At 44.9% G+C, this 18,585-nt stretch overlaps 1 protein-coding gene across 6 annotated transcripts in view; it reads left to right on the top strand.

The window, feature by feature from the left end:
• Window positions 1-18,585, top strand: part of TNRC6C (trinucleotide repeat containing adaptor 6C) — a 101,693-nt gene that overhangs the window by 14,628 nt on the left and 68,480 nt on the right. For 5 of the 6 annotated variants that reach the window (XM_035025894.1, XM_035025893.1, XM_035025892.1 and 2 more), the window contains exon 3: window positions 6,223-6,549. In XM_035025894.1, coding sequence (XP_034881785.1) covers window positions 6,223-6,549 — 327 coding nt within the window. Of the gene's footprint in view, window positions 1-6,222; window positions 6,550-14,004; window positions 14,715-18,585 lie in introns of those variants that run through there. The other variant, XM_035025895.1, reaches the window with a different exon arrangement.

Genomic DNA, 18,585 nt, shown 5'->3' with positions numbered 1-18,585 from the left:
GGTGCAAAGGTGTGGGTGGCAGAGGGAAAGGCCACTGTCCCAGGGGGTGCCGGGTGGTGGAACTGAAGCTCACACACTGAGACGTGTTGACCAGTGGGATAAAACTTAAGGAGGCTGCGGCAACAAGGGAAGTTCCTGCTCTTGGTCTCCTTGTCAAAGTTTGAAGAGGAGCTCCTTCTAAATCTGCCCTCCAGAGCCCCGAAAGGCCCGTTTGAACTTCCTGCCCACACCGTAGCCTGCTGTTTGAGGAGAGCAGTAGTAGGAATTTAGAAGCTCTGTGGGCCCTGTTGTGACAGTGCCCTCTGAAAATTTTAACTGAAAGCAGAAAATTGTTTTAAAGAAGCCTTGGTTTCTCAGAGGATGGTTTCATGTCTGCCTTTTCCCCAGCAGGTGTCGCTGTCATTTGGTAGTTTACTGGGGAGAGGCGAGATCTGGGAGAGTTGGCCCACACACCAGTAAGCTGGCTGCTGTCTTCATGTTCTCTGAGTCAGTGACTTGTTGACGGTCCCTAAATAAAATCAAGCTGAAATTCTCAGCCTGACTGTGTTCTGCTGCTCTATTAAAACAGTGATGTGTAGGATAGACTCGTCTGTGAGCCTCTGTTGTTGAGGGATAGGCTTAGACGCAGGTGAGTTTGAGAAGAGCAGTGTCACGATGACTCGGATACCTACTCTTTCTTTGGGCGGTGAGAGATGGAGTAATTTGTATCTGAAGAGAGTAGATGGCTGGTCAGAAACTGCCCATTTGGTTTATCTATATTATTATACGAACATACCAGATTTTGAGATCCTCCACTTAAAATTGAGATTATGTGAGTTAGCTGTTAGTTTTCAAAGATCTGAAACATACTGGTTTACACCAGAGAAGCATTTATCACTCTCTCATATAAAAGAGGCTCAACAGGGTCAGAATTCTTGGTTCCTTCTACCTCATCACTCTGCTATGTGAGGCTTCTCTTCCCTTTCCTTCAGACTTTTCCTACAAAGGACCAGAAAGCAACTGTTTTAGACTTTGCTGGCCTTGTCTGGTCTCTGTCACATATTCCCCATTGTTCTTTCCCCACCTTTCAAAAATGTGAGAAACATTTAGTTCACCGGCTGGCTCCTGCCCTATGCAGCCCTCTCCCCTTCAGAGGGGCGACTGGTTTGGGATTCTTTGACTCTTAAAATGAGACTATAAAAGTGACCACACATCATGTAGTGCAGACGACATGAGGAAAATGGAGTATTCCATATTCAGATATCTTAGGATTGGTGCTTTATATTCAAAACTAGTTACCTATTGATAACATTTATTTATTATACTTCTTTAAAGCCAGCGACTGATAGCATTCATTTATTCATATATCATTCATATTAGCCTTCTTCATTTCTGTAGCACGAACTCCTTTTCCCCTAAATATTTTGAAGAGAGACAGCCCTGCGTTTGTCTTCTGATGTTTTTGAGAAGATGACAGCGGTGTAGTGGAAGAGCGTGGCTGGCGCTCAGAGACGAGGCGCCAGTGCATCTTGGTCAGCTCACTTGGGCCCTGGAGTCTGTGTGGAGGAGGGCGGGACAGGGTGATTTCTTAGGTCCTTGCCAGTTGTTTCCATCGGATTCTGAGTTCAGGCAGATTTTCTGCATTTCCGTTCTTTGAAAAGGCTGGGTGACAGTCGACGGAAGTACTTGACTCTTGTGGGCGCTGGCCTCCAGGGTCAGTTACTACAAAAGAGAAGGAGGGTTTTCCACAGCAAGGGTAGGTAGAGCTCTGTAGCTTACTAATAGTTCTCTTTCCTCATTCTGTCCCTCTTGCTTCTCCTTCTCTTCCTCCTTTTCTTCTGTGGCTGCTGCTTTTGAATTTTGTAGTAAAAGAACCGATTGTGTTCATACTCTGAGCTTCCTAAGAGGCAGTAGCTGGGTCTAGAGTAAAACCTTTGGGCCAGATACATTAAAATGTGTAATAAAGCAAAATGGTAGCATGCTGATCACATATTTTTATTTTTTTAAAAAAGACTTTATTTAGAGAGAGTGTGAGCTGGGGGAGGGGCAGAAGAAGAGGGAGAGAGAGAGAGAGAATCACAGACTCCGCGCTGAGCGCAGAGACCAACTTGGGGCTCGATTCCATGACCCCAAGATCATGACCAGACCTGAAATCAAGAGTCGGAGCCTTAACTGACTGAGCCACCCAGGTGCCTCCATGCTAATCACATATTTTTAAATAAATTTAGTGGTGGTGTTTCCCAGACAGATGTACTTCTGCTCTGCTCTCAGTTTCATTTGCGGAGTTGTAATGGAAAGTTGCTGTTGAGAGAGATACAGCAAGTTTGCTTTAATTAATAGATTTGGGTTTTTTTAATCAAAGTATAATTAGTGTTCTATTAGTTTTCAGGTGTACGGTCTAGTGATTACTCCATGCTCATCATGCTAAGTGTACTCCTAATCCCTTTCACGTGATTCACTCATCCCCCACCCCTCTCCCCTCCGGGAACCTCCAGTTTGTGTTCTGTATTTTAGAGTCTGTTTTTTTGTCTCTTTATTTTCTTTATTTGCTCATTTGTTTTGTTTCTTAAATTCCACATATGAGTGAAATCATACGGTATTTGTCTTTCTCTGACTGACTTCTTTCACTTAGCATTATACCCTCTAGGTCCATCCATGTTGTCACAAATGGCAAGATCTAATTCTTTACTGTGGCTGAGTAATATTCCAGTGTCATATGTGTTTGTGTGTGTGTGTATGTGTGTGTGTACCACATCTTCTTTATCTGTTTATCAGTGAACACTTGGGCTGCTTCCATATCTTGGCTATTGTAAATAATGCTGCAGTAAACATAGGGGTTCATATATCTTTCCAAGTGAGTGTTTCCATTTTCTTTGGGTAATTCCCAGTAGTGGAATTACTGGATCATATGGTCATTCTATTTTTATTTATTTATTTTTTTAGAGAGAGGGAGAAAGGGGAGGGAGAGAGAGAATCTTAAGCAGACTCTATGCCCGTGCAGAGTCCGACATGGGGCTCCATCTCACCACCCTGAGATCATGACCTGAAATCAAGAGTCAGACGCTTAACTGACTGAGCCACCCAAGTGCCCCTATTTTTAATTTTTTGAGGAACATCCATACTCTTTTCCACAGTGGCTGCACCGGTTTGCATTCCCGCCAACAGTGCACGAGAGTTCCTAATAGACTTTTTTTTTTAGAGCAGTTTTTGGTTGACGGAAAGATTGCGCAGAAAGTATAGAGTTCCCACAATACTTCCTCTCCCCACCCCTAACACATCCTCAGTTTCTCCCATTATGAACTTCGGCCTTGGTGTGGTGCATTTGTTGGATTCAATGAACCAATATTGATACATTATTATTAACTAAAGTCCACAGTTTACATTTGCGTTAACTTTGTATTATGCAGTTCTAATGGGTTTTGACAAGTGCTAATGTCATATATTCACAATTAAAGTATCAAACTGATTTACTGCCCTGAATGTCCCCTGTGCTGTACCTCTTCTGCCCTCCCCAAGCCCTTGTCAACCACTGATGGTTTCACTGTCTCCATAGTTTTGCCTTTTCCACAATGTTACATAGTAGGAAGTGTAGACTATGAAGCCTTTTCAGACTGGCTTCTTTTACTTAGCAGTAGGCATGTAAGATTCCTTCATTTCTTGTCGGGACTTGATAGCTCATTTTTTTTAAATGTGAATTTTCCATTGTACAGGTGTTCCAGTTCCTTTATCCATCACCTATAGAAGGACATCTCAGTTGCTTCCCATTTGGGGCAACTAGGAATAAAACTGTTCTAAACACTCCTGTGAAGGTTTGTGTAGATAGAAGTTTTCAACTCACTGGGGTAAATACTTAGGAACTTCTGCTATTTTAATTAGCTAAAGACCAGTGTCAGAAAAAAATACATTTGAAAGCCCCTGTGTTTAAAAATCAACCTATAATAGGTTTTATAGGTTTTTGTTTGTTTGTTTTTTTAAGGAAAGATAGAATGGGTGTTCATTTCCTGTGCCTTTGAGTTGAAGGTGAATAACCATCAAATCTAAGTAAATTATAAAAAATGTTCCACGTCTGTAGCAAGGCCAGGGAAATAGGAGCAGAGAGGCAGAACATGGGTAAGAGAAACTCTGCACTCGGAAGGGATAGCCATCACAGAACTAAAGCCGCGTGCCACATCCTTTGTTCTTCCCTTAGAAAATCCTAGGTATTCAGAGTTGGAAGGAACCCCAGGGAGTCAGCTGTTGATTGTGAGATCATATACCATATACCATATCATACACCATATACCATCATATTCATATACCAAGAAAGAAAAAACACTGCCAATTGACTGACGTGTCCTCAATGGTAGGACACATCGTGATGTAAATGCTATTAACATATGAAGAAATGTAAGTCTTAGAACTGGTAAAATACAGTATTCACCACAGATGGAGTAACAGGCACGGGACAAAGAACAGTATGATGCTCACGTATTTGGAGTGGCAGAAACTTGAAGGTTTTGCCTAATGGCTTTTATTCCTTCTGGAAGGTAGTCAGAGTTCATCTTCTGAGGAGGAGGAGCTAAAGGAAGGCCTTAGCGGCTCCAGAGTGGAAGGTCTTTGAGTGAGTCATTGACAACAGTGGAACCCAGCAGACCCAGGAAATGGTAGAATGGCTGGGAAGCACTGAGGGTGCCCTGGGTTAGGGACACAAACTCATAGTGACACCAGACTACATGGCTGTGATCTGAGTCAGGAGTGGAGAGAGTGGACAGTGGCTTCATCTAGGATTAAGGGTTTGCTGGGCAGGGCGACAGAAGAACAGTGGGCAGAGGCCTTGCAGACGCAGACTGTGAGATAGTGCAGAGCCCATGCTGGAAGACGAGAAATGCAGGCCGACAGTAACATTTTGTGTTCCCCCCAGGATTGACTGGAAATATTTTTATAATGTTACTTACACTTTTTAGATACACACCGAACTAGGTATAAACTCATTTTACATAAAGACATTTACAAATTAAGTAGAAAAAAAACCCATTTTTTCAAACAATAAGGTAGGGGCACCTGGGTGGCACATTTGATTGAGCAGTCAACTCTTGGTTTTGGCTCAGGTCGTGATCTCAGGGTCGTGGGATCAAGCCCTGCATTGGGTTCCACACTCAGTGCGGAGTCTGCTTGAGATTCTCTCTCCCTCTCCCTCAACCCCGCCCCCGCACCTCAAATAAATAAATAAATCCTTTGGGGGCACCTGGGTGGTTCAGTCAGTTAAGCATCTGCCTTTGGCTCAGGTCAATATCTCAGGGTCTTGGGATCGAGCCCCACATCGGGCTCCCTGCTGAGCTGCTTTCTCTCCCTGCTTCTTTCTCTCCCTCTGACACCACCACCTCCTGCTCATGTGCTCTCTCTCAAATAAATAAATAAAATCTTTTTTTAAAAAAAGGTAAATGTTATGCCCTGGATGTTCATGTTTCAAGTTCAAGATGGGAACGACTTGAGGCTCAAATCTTTGCATTTCATGTGTCTGTGCTCCCTTAGGAATGCAGGGTTACTATCAAATCACCTTCGCATTTGGCATGCTTATTAGTAATAGTACAGCCCTATCAAGGCTACCACTCAGCTCCCCTGCTCCTCCTTTCTGTTGAAATTGCTGTGGAACTTTTGTTTATGCAACACTCAGATGGCATTTTGGCTTTCACTTAATTCAAGTGCATCATTTGCAAGTTAGCCCACCTGTATGCTTTTCCAGCAAATCTGTAACAGAGTAGTGCTAGCAACGTACCACCATGGGTGCTTTAATCGGATAACACAGAATGCACGTGTGTGTATTGTCATCAGAATTAAAACAAAAATAGATATAAATTGATGGGCATCTAAGATCCCTTAATTTGAGAAAACACTGGCCAAGAGCAGTGGTTCTCAAAGTGTGGTCCAGGGACTGCCAGCATCATCAGAGCAGTCACCTGGGAACTTGCTGAGTGCGTCTGCTGTCAGCCAAAGTGTGAACTGCTGTGAACTGCTGCTCTAAGCTAACTGAATCACTCATTTTACAGATGAGGAAACTGTGGCCCAAAACCTGCTGCTCAGAATTGCAGTTAGTGTCCGTGAAAATGGGGTCTCAAACCTGAACCTCTGGACTTCAGTCCATTTCTGTTTCCAAAGCACTACCTTGTCATTTCTTTCTCAGTTTTTACTTTGTTTTCCTTGGTTGGGGCTGGGTTTTAAGGAGTGTTCCTAAAGTTTTGGGTTCTTGTCTTTTGTTCCTTATAGTGCCAGAACCTACTAAGACCTGTTCAAGCCAGCCCCAGCCTGCCGGTAACAGTACCAGCACTTGCACCAGCACTCTGTCCAGCGGCAGCAATGGCAAGCGTGCATCTGCCAGCAGCCAGCAGCCAGCTGCGTCCCGTTACCTGCCTCGCGAGGTGCCTCCACGCTTCCGCCAGCAAGAACAGAAGCAGCTGTTAAAGAGAGGCCAGCCATTGCCTGCAGGGGCTCTGGCCAGTGTGAGCCCGACCCAGGGTGCTGGGCCCGCAGGGGTAAGCCCTCCTCCCCTCCCTGGAGCCGGCGCACAGCAGCATCCCAGTAAGCTCCAACCAGGTAAAAACACATAGAGTGAGGCATTCCTTTTATCAGAACCGGTGTGCCATTTTCAACTTTGCCATACGGTGATATAAATAGACATACTTGGTCCGCGTTCACTATATGCATATAATGGAGGGAGCTCGCTAGCTAGATGGTGGATAGATTCATTTCAATTGAATTTTATTTTATTTTTTTAAAGATTTTATTTAAGGGAGAGAGAGAGAGCGCACGAGTGGTGTGGGGGACAGAGGGAGAGGGAGAAGTAGGCTTCCCGCGAAGCAGGGAGCCTGATGTGGGGCTCCCTCCCAGGACTCCAAGATCATGACCTGAGCCGAAAGCAGATGCTTAACTGACTGAACCATGCAGGCACCCCTCAATTGAATTTTAAAATTCAGTTCTGTTTCCTCCTCCTTCTATATATTAGTTCTCATCGGTTTTCTGATGGCATTAGCTCCTTCAGCTAAGTTTGTTTCTCACCAGAAACTAGAGGTCTGCACAAGAGTGCATGTGCATCTGTCAAGGCAGATGCCATAGAATCGTGCAGTGAGAATTCTTAATAAAACCTTCCTGCCCGTTTCCGAGGCTGGCCCGTGACTGTGCCTGCACTCTCTGCGGGGAGGTCACAGCGTTTGATCGGGAGTGGGTGCTTCTAACTGTCACTTGTTCAGACACGTTGAGCCAAACCTGCCAGGTCTCGTGCTCAGCCCCTGTGTGTCTGGGGTTCTGATCCCCCTGCTTCTTGCTGGCATCCTTGCCTGCAGATGGACACCAGCTTTCTCTTGACTCCTGAGAGAAATCACCCCCACTCGTTTGTTTACTTTCCAGCTCCTAGACTGCTTGCTGACAGCTCTCCTGTCCTCTCCTCTCTCCCCTCTTCCTATCTTCTTGACCTTACTGATGGACTCCTACTTGAAACAATTGCTTTACCAAAGTGTTAGAGAAATTTTTGGAAGAGAGCAAAGTACATGTGTTCAACTGCTGTGTTTCCCTGTTATTTTCTTAAATCGTTCCATTTCGAATGATTTCACAATCAGCATTGGTGCTGGCATGGACACCGTCTTTGGTCATGGTAGTGAGACTCAGGCCTCAGAAGCAAGGAGGCTTCTTACATTAGATCGGGATCTAAAAGAAACCTGCCACAAGTTATATTAATATTTCTTTCATGTGCTGCTTTCTAACATAGAGAATAATTCCAACATGGCTTAAGAGTTGTTGTTGTTTTTTTTTAAAGATTTTATGTATTTATTTGACAGAGAGAGAGACCGCAAGAGAGAGAGCACAAGCAGGGGGAGTGGGAGAGGGAGAAGCAGACTCTCTGCTGAGCAGGGAGCCCGATGTGGGGCTCGATCCCAGGATCCTGGGATCACAACCTGAGCCGAAGGCAGACGCTTAACAACTGAGCCACCCAGGCACCCGTGGCTTAAGAGTATTAATAGCAGTATTTCTCAAAACTCCCAACTTTGTGGTATATTTGAAACAAATATTTTTAGCTTGGCCGTATGTCTTTAAATAGTCTTGACTCTCATCTGCTGAATTCCTGGTAGAGGGTATGTAGGTCAATGGTTGTCAGCAAAAAGCAAGGGAAGAAAAAGAAATTGTCAAATATAGTCATTGACCAAGAATATAGTCCATCTACTTCACCGCAAGCAGTTATTATCAAACACAGTTACTTTCTACACTGAAACATGGTCCTCAGGAAAATCTTAACACAGACAAGGAGTGTGTAGTCATCCCTAAATAGCTTGGTGTTTTAACTTCAGATGCTTGTTTTGAAAAACTGGAAAAGAACTGTAACAACCCTGCTTTTTTCAGGCCTTATGCCATTGTTACATGATTAGTTGGCAGGACCACATCAGGGTTCCCATCAGATGCTGTTGGTGCAGGACGTTACCAGGACTTTCTTAGATAAGTAGAAAATAAGGAGTTGCTTCAATTTGGGGGTTGGAAATAATATCCTTTATTAAAATATTGGTCTCTGTAAATAGCCTCTGGAAAACTATTTCTAGTTTATTATAGTTAAAAATAGATAGATAGATATAGATACAGGGGGAGACTAATCAGCATTTTCTGTATAAACATCTCAGGAAATGGAATCAATCTATATTATATTAATAAAATAAGAAATGACTGATTTTTGGCTCCCAAACAAAAGTCTTCATTTTATACCAGTTTCATCTCTTTCCCAACAGTTGCTGGTATCATAGCCAGATGAACCTTTCTGATTCAGGTCCCCTCGAAACCTGTCCTGCCTTACTAGTTCCTGTTGCACAAAGTCTCACTTTCTCTGCCTGGCTGTCAAGACAGCCTTGTCTAATCAGCATTTTCCCTTCTATTCTATTTGGCTTACTTTCCATTCTGCCAGCACTGTTTCCTCACTGTGTCACAAATACGCCAGGCTCGGTGTCATCTGTCTCAGTATGTGCATGCACCTGATGGCCTCCCCCTTCCTTTCTGTCCAGGTCATCACGGCCCCGCCCCACGAAGCCCCTTCCGTGCTTCCACTCTCTGCTCCTCTTGCTGCAGGAAGGTGCTCAGTCTGCAAATACATCTTCACCTTCATGGCACACTGTGCAGGCTACGTTGTTTGCTGATTAATTTTAAGAGTCTCAGCTCTTGATTAAATTGAAAGTATCCTATAAAGAGTCTCACTTTCCTATGGTACGACCAGCCTAGAGGGGCGGAATGAGCTGTACACTGGGGGTGGGGGTGGGGGGGATGATGTCCTGGCAGCTATAGGACTCACTGGTCATACCCTTCACCTAGGACTTCATTCTCATCCAAAATCAGAGGTCTGAACCTCTCAGGACCTCTAATCTCTAAGGTCTCTTCCCTTTAATTTCTGAGTCAAATACTGTTCCAAAGAGCTTGTTTGATTTTTGTCCATGGAGACGTTGCGGGAACTCCGTCTGGTGTTGTTCGGGAGTCAGCACGGGGATTGCAGGGGGCAGCAACGTGCATGGAGGCAGCATGGCTGAGGGGTCAGGAGACAGGCTGGTGGAGCCACGGCCTGCCCTCTGGGGTTCTCACCTGTGACATGGGGGAATTCCTACTCTACAGGACTCTGAGGGTGAGATTATTTGTTTGGTACTCAGCAGAGGGCCTTGCATACAGTAAGTGCTCCATAAGTGCATCAAATATGTGCCCGTCTTTGACATGCTATTATGGAGCAGCAGTTGTTTCTTAAACTTGCAAAATTTTTAAATGAATAAATTTCTCACAGTGCAATAAAGCTTTCTCATCCTAGGGGTGCTGGGTGGCTCAGTCGGTTAAGCGTCTGCCTTCAGCTCAGGTCACGATTCCAGGGTTCTGGGATCAGGCCCCGCATCGGGCTCCCTGCTCAGTGGCTCCTGCTCAGTGGGGAGCCTGCTTCTCCCTCTCTGCCTGCCGTTCCCCCTGCTTGTGTGCTCGCTCGCTCGCTCTCTCAAATAAATAAATCTTCAAAAAAAAAAAAAGCTTTCTCATCTTTCTCTGACCTGTGTACATTTTGAAATTTCAGCTATCCTTCCTAGAGTTGAAGCATTCTGTGAACTTTTTCGTGGTGCATGTTACTTACTAAATTCATATCCAGGTGAAATCCGGAAGAGTAGCCACATTTTCTCGTTACATTGAAACTTTTGTAGATACTGCTTCAAGTAAAAGCTTGCATTTTTTTTTTTTTTAATAATACATAGATTGTCATTGAGCTTGATTCTGGGTCAGCAGGTTTCCACCCCTGTAGCCACACCTGAAAAATGCAGTTTTGCTCATGATTCCATTCCTCTGACAGTGAGGTTAAGTTAAAAAGTAGGAATGTTCGGTCACTGAACTAAGATTGAATTACCCAAGCCGGGAGTAGGCAAATGACTCATCCTTAAGATTTTAGCAGCAGACTATTTCTCGTGAAAAGAAAAGTGGAAAGGGATTATTTCAGACCAGCACATTAATTTCTATTTTTCCCAAGTGTATCAGCATGTGGACTCTTTTTTCACCCACCAAAGGCATAGTGTGATTGGCAAAGATTAAAGAAGGTTAAATATCCCTGGAAAGAATCAGTGGACTTTGAATCACCTTTATCATAGCTTTAAGAAGTTATAGTGAAAACCTGCTAAAATTAATGAGCATCCTTGTTCCCTCCCATCTGAGTGCAGGGCCGTTTGCCTTCCTTCCTCCTCCCTGTGGAGGGATTGTCACAGTGTTTGCTGGAGTAAGGGAAAGCGATCTTGTCCACCTCAGTGTATACAGAAAGCACTTATAGATACCAGTGAACAGTGTCGGTGTAGAAACGGGAACACGTGTAAAGAATTGAAAACTGAAGTCATACTCGTTTTAGCACAGCAAGCGTAGCTACATTTTCTATACTGTTACATAAGGCAGTGGTAGCATATGCAAAGAGACCCAGACTGACAGTCATTTCTGTATTCGTTCATTTCCTTTATGTCCCACATGCTTTGGAAAAGGATAGTCAGTAGATCAGTCTGGCTGTTAAAAAGTTTTGTTATGATTCACCTTGTAATTTACAGTAATCTGTCAAACTTGTTCATATGGAAAAATTGCATTGCCAGTTTTTGCCATTTTTTGACAAGCTGATACGCTAGCTTAATACTTATGCACCGTCTTTTTCCTCTGGTTACTCCATCAGAATGCCTAGGCAGCAGTCCCACACACAGCTTGCATACCTTTGAGAGGAGGAGAGGCTAACCCGCCAGAACTGTGGTCTCTTCAAGCATGTATGCATTAAGTCACCAAGCAAAACATTTCTTGAATGCCTACTAAGTATAGGGATACATAGTCATGCCTAAGTAGGTTGGGGTGCCACTAAGAGATAACGGGGGGGGCACGTGCCCATTAACCCAGACCGAGGATGGGGGACTGCCAAGGAAGGCTTTCCCATGGAGACAACCTGAGCTGAGTTTTGGATTAGCTGTGAAAGGCAGGTGATAGAGCAGCCTCCGTGGGTGATGAAGGTGGTTCAGCGTGGCTGAAGTGCAGGGGGCAGTAAGGGGAGATGGGGCTGGAAAGGTAGCTGTTAGTATTACTAAGTAAAGCAATAAACTAGCACAAAAACTTACTGTGATTACCCAGTCACATCAAATTCATATTCAAAGCTATCCCAGCGCATTGCTTTTGGAACTTGGTAGGCTAATTCTAAAGTTCATCTAGAAGAGTAAAGGTACATAAATAGAATAGTCAAGAAAAAAAAATTTTTTTTTTAAAGATTTTATTTATTTTTTTGACAGAGAGAGACATAGCGAGAGCAGGAACACAAGCAGGGGGAGTGGGAGAGGGAGAAGCAGGCTTCCCGCAGAGCAGGGAGCCCGATGTGGGACTCGATCCCAGGACTCTGGGATCATGACCTGAGCCGAAGGCAGACGCTTAACGACTGAGCCACCCAGGCGCCCTCAAGAAAATTTTTTAAAAGAGTAATGAGCTATCAAATAGAGCTATGATCCTCCAGTAATTAATTACAACTGCGTGTTACTGGGGCAAGAGTAAACAAACAAATTGATGAGATACACTGGAGGGACCAGGGAAAACACACACACACACATACACACACAAACGGAGGTTTAGGTTAGTATGGCCTCCCGAATTACTGGGAAAGTGGCAGCTCCCATCAACACAGTGCTAGAAAACCATACACGAAACAAACATGAAAACTGTTGCAGGTGACACAGGAGAACATTTCCAGATTGTGGCCTGAAATTTTCTCTTAGGCAAGAAGACGTGAAAAGAAAGCCTGACAATGTTGAGTATATGAAAGTTATAGACTTTTTTGTACAATCCCATAAATAAAACCTGAGAGGAAATACCAAGCCTTCCTATAAATCAACAAGGAAAAAAAAACAGTCCAGTAGGAGAATGGGCAAAGAATGTAAACAGGCAGATTGTAAAGCTACTACAAATGAGTCCTAAACATTTTGAGAGAGAGTATTATTTGTGACCAGGAGGAAAATAAGTGAAAATGAAAACAACAGTGATACACCATTTTTCACTTACCAAACTGCCAAAACTTGAAAATCTATTGTAATACCAGCAGTACTGTTGATTGAGTGCTTACTATGTGCTAGTTCCAAGTGCTTCACACATTAATTTTTTAGTCTTCACAGCAAGACTCCAGAACAACTCCACTGGACTAGTGAGGGCGTGGGAAGGGGCAACTCTGATTTGCTGCAGGTAGGGATGTAACTAGTGTGGCCACTAGGGAGGGCAGTTTGGTAGAATTTATAAAAATTTTAGGTGGTCCTATCTCCTGACCCAACTATTCTTTTTATTTTGTTTATTTATTTTTAAGTAGGCTCCATACCCCGCATGGAGCCCAACGCAGGGCTTGAACATACAACCCTGAGATCCAGACCTGAACTGAGATCAAGAGTCAGGGGTTAACCAACTGAGCCACCTGGGCGCCCTCCTGACCCAGCTATTCTAACTGGGAATACATCTCTTTTGCCCTCCCAGTCCCTATTGCTCAGTGGTTATCGCTTGCCCTGTGGCATGAGCTAGTGGTAGGTGAGTTGAGAATGTCAAAAGGCAGGAGGGGGGGCGCCTGGGTGGCTCAGTTGGTTGGGCAACTGCCTTCGGCTCAGGTCATGATCCTGGAGTCCCGGGATCGAGTCCCGCATCGGGCTCCCTCCTTGGCAGAGAGTCTGCTTCTCCCTCTGACCCTCCTCCGTCTCATGTGCTCTCTCTCTCTCATTCTCTCTGTCTCAAATAAATAAAATCTTTAAAAAAAAAAAAAAAGGCAGGAGGGACAAACTGTCAACTGTTGTCTCTCTGAAACAGTTACAAATGTAGGAACATTATGAACCTTCCAGTGACTGACATCGTGCTTTGCCCCACACGGAGAGAAAGCATGACCTGTGTTTGGGAACCAGTGGAACTTCTGCTGGGTTTCAGGTCTTCTGTCACTGCAGTATCCAAAGAGACGTACTCAAGAGTTGTCGGGGTGGAGAGGGGCTCCTGCAAAATGAGATGGAGAGGCCAGGGTTCCTCCCAGCCCCGGTCCAGGTTCCCTATTTAAGCAACATTTGTCTTGAAATAAAACATTGACTTTCTAAAAAAATAATGCAGGGGAAAATGGATTTTTTAATTCATGTATGAATTTGTGGAGGGCAGCTCATGTAGCCAATTGGCAAACACTTGTAACTGGTAAGATAAGTGGTAGTATATAAATGTAGTGAATCACACGATTCAGGTTCCAGAAAAATGTCATTTTGTCTTGTGATTTTCTAGGCAAGATTTGCAAGTCTGCTGCATAGCTCTAGCTCCAAACACTTGAGAGCTTTTTGTCTTTAAAAAAAAAAGAAAAAAAGGGGCGCCTGGGTGGCTCAGTCAGTTAAGCGGCTGCCTTCGGCTCAGGTCATGATCCTGGGGTCCTGGGATCAAGCCCCACGTCTGGCTCCCTGCTCAGCGGAGAGCCTGCTTCTCCCTCTCCCTCTGCCTGCCACTCTGCCTACTTGTGCTCTCTCTCTCTCTGTCAAATAAATAAAATCTTTTAAAAAAAAAGAAAGAAAAAACACCTCTTTTTCATTGTGCTAAAGGCAGAACAATGTATTGTTTTAGTGACTGCTTTGTACATTTATAAACAGAGGCTTTGATTAATATGCAGTAGGGTAGTGTTTGCTTCTTAGATCTTTTTTAGATAGAGGCAGGAAAGTAATTAAGAAGTTGGACACTTGCCAGTTTACATATGGGGCTCGTTTAGAATATTATCGCCAGTGTTGGTATGCCAAATGTTTCAGGGTTGTTTAGGAAAAGCGAGAAGGAAGAAGGAACGCACAACAAAGGCGGTATGAAAGAGCAGCATTTATTTGCATGCAGCCAGCAGGCATTATGCCCTTATTCTTTTGGCTGACTTTCAGGACAGCAGAAGAGGGGCCCTGGCGCTCCCTGTAGCTGGTCCTGAAGTGCAAACGTTGGTGACAATCGGAAGAATTTAAAGAGGAAGGAAGATCGGTTTAGTGTCCGCTGCAATTAGATAATCAGAGCTTTCAGATCCCCCCCGTGGACGCCTCCCCCTCGCCGAAGGGGATGAATCGGATACCTCCCGGAGCGGAAGGGGCACGGCCGGCCCCTGCTCCGCGGGCGCCCGCAGGTTGCCGGGGCGCAGGCCGGCGCGGGAGTCGGCTGGCGGCGCCACAGCGGGAGGCTCCTGCGGCGCGCGGCCGACATGGTGGAGCTGCGCGCCCCGGCCGGCTCGCCAGGTAGCGTCTCCCGGGGCTGGGGCGGTCCCTGCCCGCAGGTACCCCACCCCCGGCGGCGCGGAGCAGGAGGGAGCGCGGCGGCGGGGCGGCCGCTCTGCGCCCTGGGCCCTTGGCTGCGGCTCCGACTGGATAAAATGGCGTCTTGGAAGGGAGCCGCCGGCCAGCGCGGTGCGGCACCTCCGCCGCCTGGGCGCCCACTACCCTGACCGCGACCGTGACCGCGACCCCTGCTCTTCCCGCCGCTCTCCCCCGCTTCGCGAGCTCCCGGCGCGCCCTCCCCACGCGCCAAGCAGCGCCTTCTGCCCCGCGTTTTGTCGCCGTGCTAATAGGCTCTTAACCTGGAGGAAGCAAGCTTGTCCCTCTGCTGCTTCGCAGAAAACACAGGCCCGAAAGCGGAGTCCTGTGCGCACTTGGAGTGTTGTTCCCAGTAAATCTTTTACTCCGGTCTGCATTTCGTAATTCCTTGCATTTGTGGAAGTTGACAGCTGAAATGTTTAGAGTCTGTCCAGCGATGGAATTCTGAATTCAAAGCGCTTTCTCCGTGAGATTCTCGCACACAGTAAATGCAGTGGATGGGGAGGCATCTTTGCCTCTCAAAAGCTGAAAACAGTGTTAACATTTATCCTGCGTCTTGAAAGACAAGTGGCAGGGAACTTGTGTTACCAGTAAGCATTAGGAAACATTTTCCACTAGGGGAAAGCATTTGGAATTACTTCGTTTAATGTATGGTTTACTCTTTTGTCATTTTAGTTCCAGGGACTGTGGTCATGAAGCATGAACCCTGTGCTCTTGTCGGTGTTAGTACTGATTAAGCATTATGCACACTTCTGAGTAAATCTTGTCCACACTTCCCTATCTGGTGAATTTGATACCTCATTAAAATTTTGCTTATTCTAGCTCCTGGAAGCTCTTCGTTAAATACTTTTCTTTGAAAATTTTATCTTTATATGGTAACATTTTGGAGCTTAAAAAAAAAGTTTTTCTCTTTAAATCATGCTATTGTGTAATCCTTTTTAAATTAATCACTTAAGACAGTTATGTTACTTAGATTTTTATAGAGATAATCTAGTTTTAGAATGTGTAGACCATTTAAACAGCAGAAGAAAAGAGAATTTAACATAATACACAAACTTCATTACTTTTTTCTTTTTAAGGCTTTTTTTAGGGGGGATTTTTTTTTTAAAGATTTTATTTATTTATTTGAGAGAGAGAGAATGAGATAGAGAGAGAGCATGAGAGGGGGAGGGTCAGAGGGAGAAGCAGACTCCCCGCCGAGCAGGGAGCCTGATGCGGGACTCGATCCAGGGACTCCAGGATCATGACCTGAGCCGAAGGCAGTCGCTCAACCAACTGAGCCACCCAGGCGCCCCTAGGGGGGATTATTTTGATAGTAGAATGGTGGAGTGGAAGGAGCACTAGATGCAGCTTTCAGTTCCATCTTTACTGCTTATTTAGTTTATAACACCGTCTCCAAGTTTGACTTCTCTGAGCCTCTGTTTCCCCATCTGTCAAATGGACATAATTTGTTAAGGTTCAGTTAATTCAGTGTGGGTGGAGGTACTTCAGAATTTCAAAGTCTTATGTGATGGATATGACAACCCCTAGTTATAAACTCTCTCAGACTTGTTGTATATTACAGGTATGGATTTTAGCCTTTCAGAGCTCCTGGGCTATACAAGAGAGTCTAGAATACCTATAAGAAAATTCAGTCTTTTATTTCAGAGCTTTCATTCATTTCAAAACGCTTGCTCCTGCAAGTCAGTCATTTCACAAAATTTCTTCCCCATAGTTCTCTCTCTTTTTTTTTTTTTAAGATTTTATTTATTTATTTGAGACAGAGAGAATGAGAGACAGAGAGCATGAGAGGGAGGAGGGTCAGAGGGAGAAGCAGACCCCCCGCTGAGCAGGGAGCCCGATGCGGGACTCGATCCCGGGACTCCAGGATCATGACCCGAGCCGAAGGCAGTCTCTTAACCAACTGAGCCACCCAGGCGCCCCCCCATAGTTCTCTCTTTTAGACTAGAACTAAAACAGATTTGTGAATTGATAACACAGTCAAGAGACTTTGGTTTATGCAAAGTGTGTTATTCAAATATTGTCGAAGCCATAAAGTTCTCTTAGGAATAATGGTGTGCCTTGAACATAAAGAGAATAATGAATGGTCTTTTAAATTGTCATTTTTGGAATAAATTCTCGTATCAGAATATGTTGTGATGATGGTAGGCTGTGGCAGCGGCAGTGGTGCTGGAGGTGACGGTGGTGCTGGTGATGAACGTGGTGGCAGTGGTGGTGAGGAGGAGGAGGGGGAGAGACATTTAGGGGTTCCCTGGAACAGAGTCGCTCAAACCGTGCTCCTCAGAGACCCGCAGAAGACTTGAAAGGAGTCTGAGTGGGGAGGAGACAGCGGGGAGTGGATGCAGCCTAATTTTCCAGGCTCTAGGGTTAACACCTCCATGTGTTGGCAATATCAGCTCCACTGTTTGTGTTTTGTTGCTTGTGTTGTTTTTACCTGTGTGCTGAGAAGACTGTGGTGAGTGGTAAATTTCAAATCCACTTGAGTCTATAGTCAAAAACCATAACTGTTGTGTTAAAATCATAACTTTTTGCTTTAGCATATGAGACCTTTCAAGCGTTTAAAAAGATTTTTATGTTTAAGCTGTTATTTCTTTTTAAGATTTTATTTATTTATTTGAGAGAGAGAGCACAAGCAGGGGGCGGAGCAGAGGAGGGGGAGAAGCAGGCTCCCCACTGAACAGGGAGCCTGATGTGGGGCTCCATCCCAGGACCCTGGGATCACGACCCGAGCCGAAGGCAGACGCTTAACCGACTGAGCCACCCAGGTGCCCCTCAAACTATTATTTTTTTAAATATTAGAATAATAGGACACAATTGTTTGTCATTGTCAAACTTCTTGAGCAGGAAAAAATAAATGACAAAACAAGATACAAGTGAAAGAAGGGGACTAAGGAAAAACTAAGGCACGGAGCGAAGCCTGTCATGCCTGTGTCGATCGTGGCCTGGGGTTCTCTTTGCAAAGAGCGTTCCTGAGGCACTGAGAATGTGTCAGAACTGGGAACACCAAGGAGTAGGGCCAAAAATCAGAAGTATAGCACCACAGTGTAGAAGTAGTTTTACTATTCATCCTTAGCTTTTTGGTTTCTATGTATTTAAATAGTGCCCGCAAAAGTACTTTTCTTAGGTAAATGCTTATATGATTTTGGATGTCTGAGAGTTTAATCACAATGAAAACCATCATAGTAATTGTCTCTTTCACATTTTTCCTTACCTACTGTTTTTGTTACAACTGAAAACATTTAAGTAGAAAACTAGTTTTAGTGACTTACATAGTAAGTAATAAACCATTGATAAATGAGTAGCAAATTACCTTGTTAGCCTCTTCTCAGCCCCTCCAAAGAGTTCCATGTATAAGGATCTCCAGTCTTTGCGGTCTTGGACAAAAGTCCTTGTTTCAAAGTGGATGCAGGCATTTCCGTGCAGCGGTGAGGACCGAGCCTCTTGGGACCCCCGTGGTAGCGGTGTCACCTCCCCTTTGTTGCCTCCATGCCAGAGCACAGGGCCACGTGCCGTTCAGCAGAACACTCTTCCAAGTCGCTTTACTGAGACCTTTCTTCATCTGCTTTCATCTCTTCCGTCCTTTTGCTCTTCTCCCCTAGTCTTCTCACTCCTTTTTGCCCCTTCCCACCGTTCATCCCTAGTTTCAGAACGTTCAGCTCACCTCTGAATTCCGAGCACTTGTCTCCTGGTGCGATCCACTTGCAGACATGTTCTTGCTTTTGAGGAAGAGGGTACTGCTCAGTGACAGCACCTAGATTTCTCAGCTACAGCTGTTGGCTACAGCTCCCACTTGACC

The sequence above is a fragment of the Mirounga leonina genome, unplaced genomic scaffold (genome assembly GCF_011800145.1).
Source record: "Mirounga leonina isolate KUSES-001 unplaced genomic scaffold, KU_Mleo_1.0 Mir_197, whole genome shotgun sequence".
Lineage (NCBI taxonomy): Eukaryota > Metazoa > Chordata > Mammalia > Carnivora > Phocidae > Mirounga > Mirounga leonina.
Note: the sequence above shows the minus strand (reverse complement) of the source record. Positions and strands in the feature narration are given on the sequence as shown.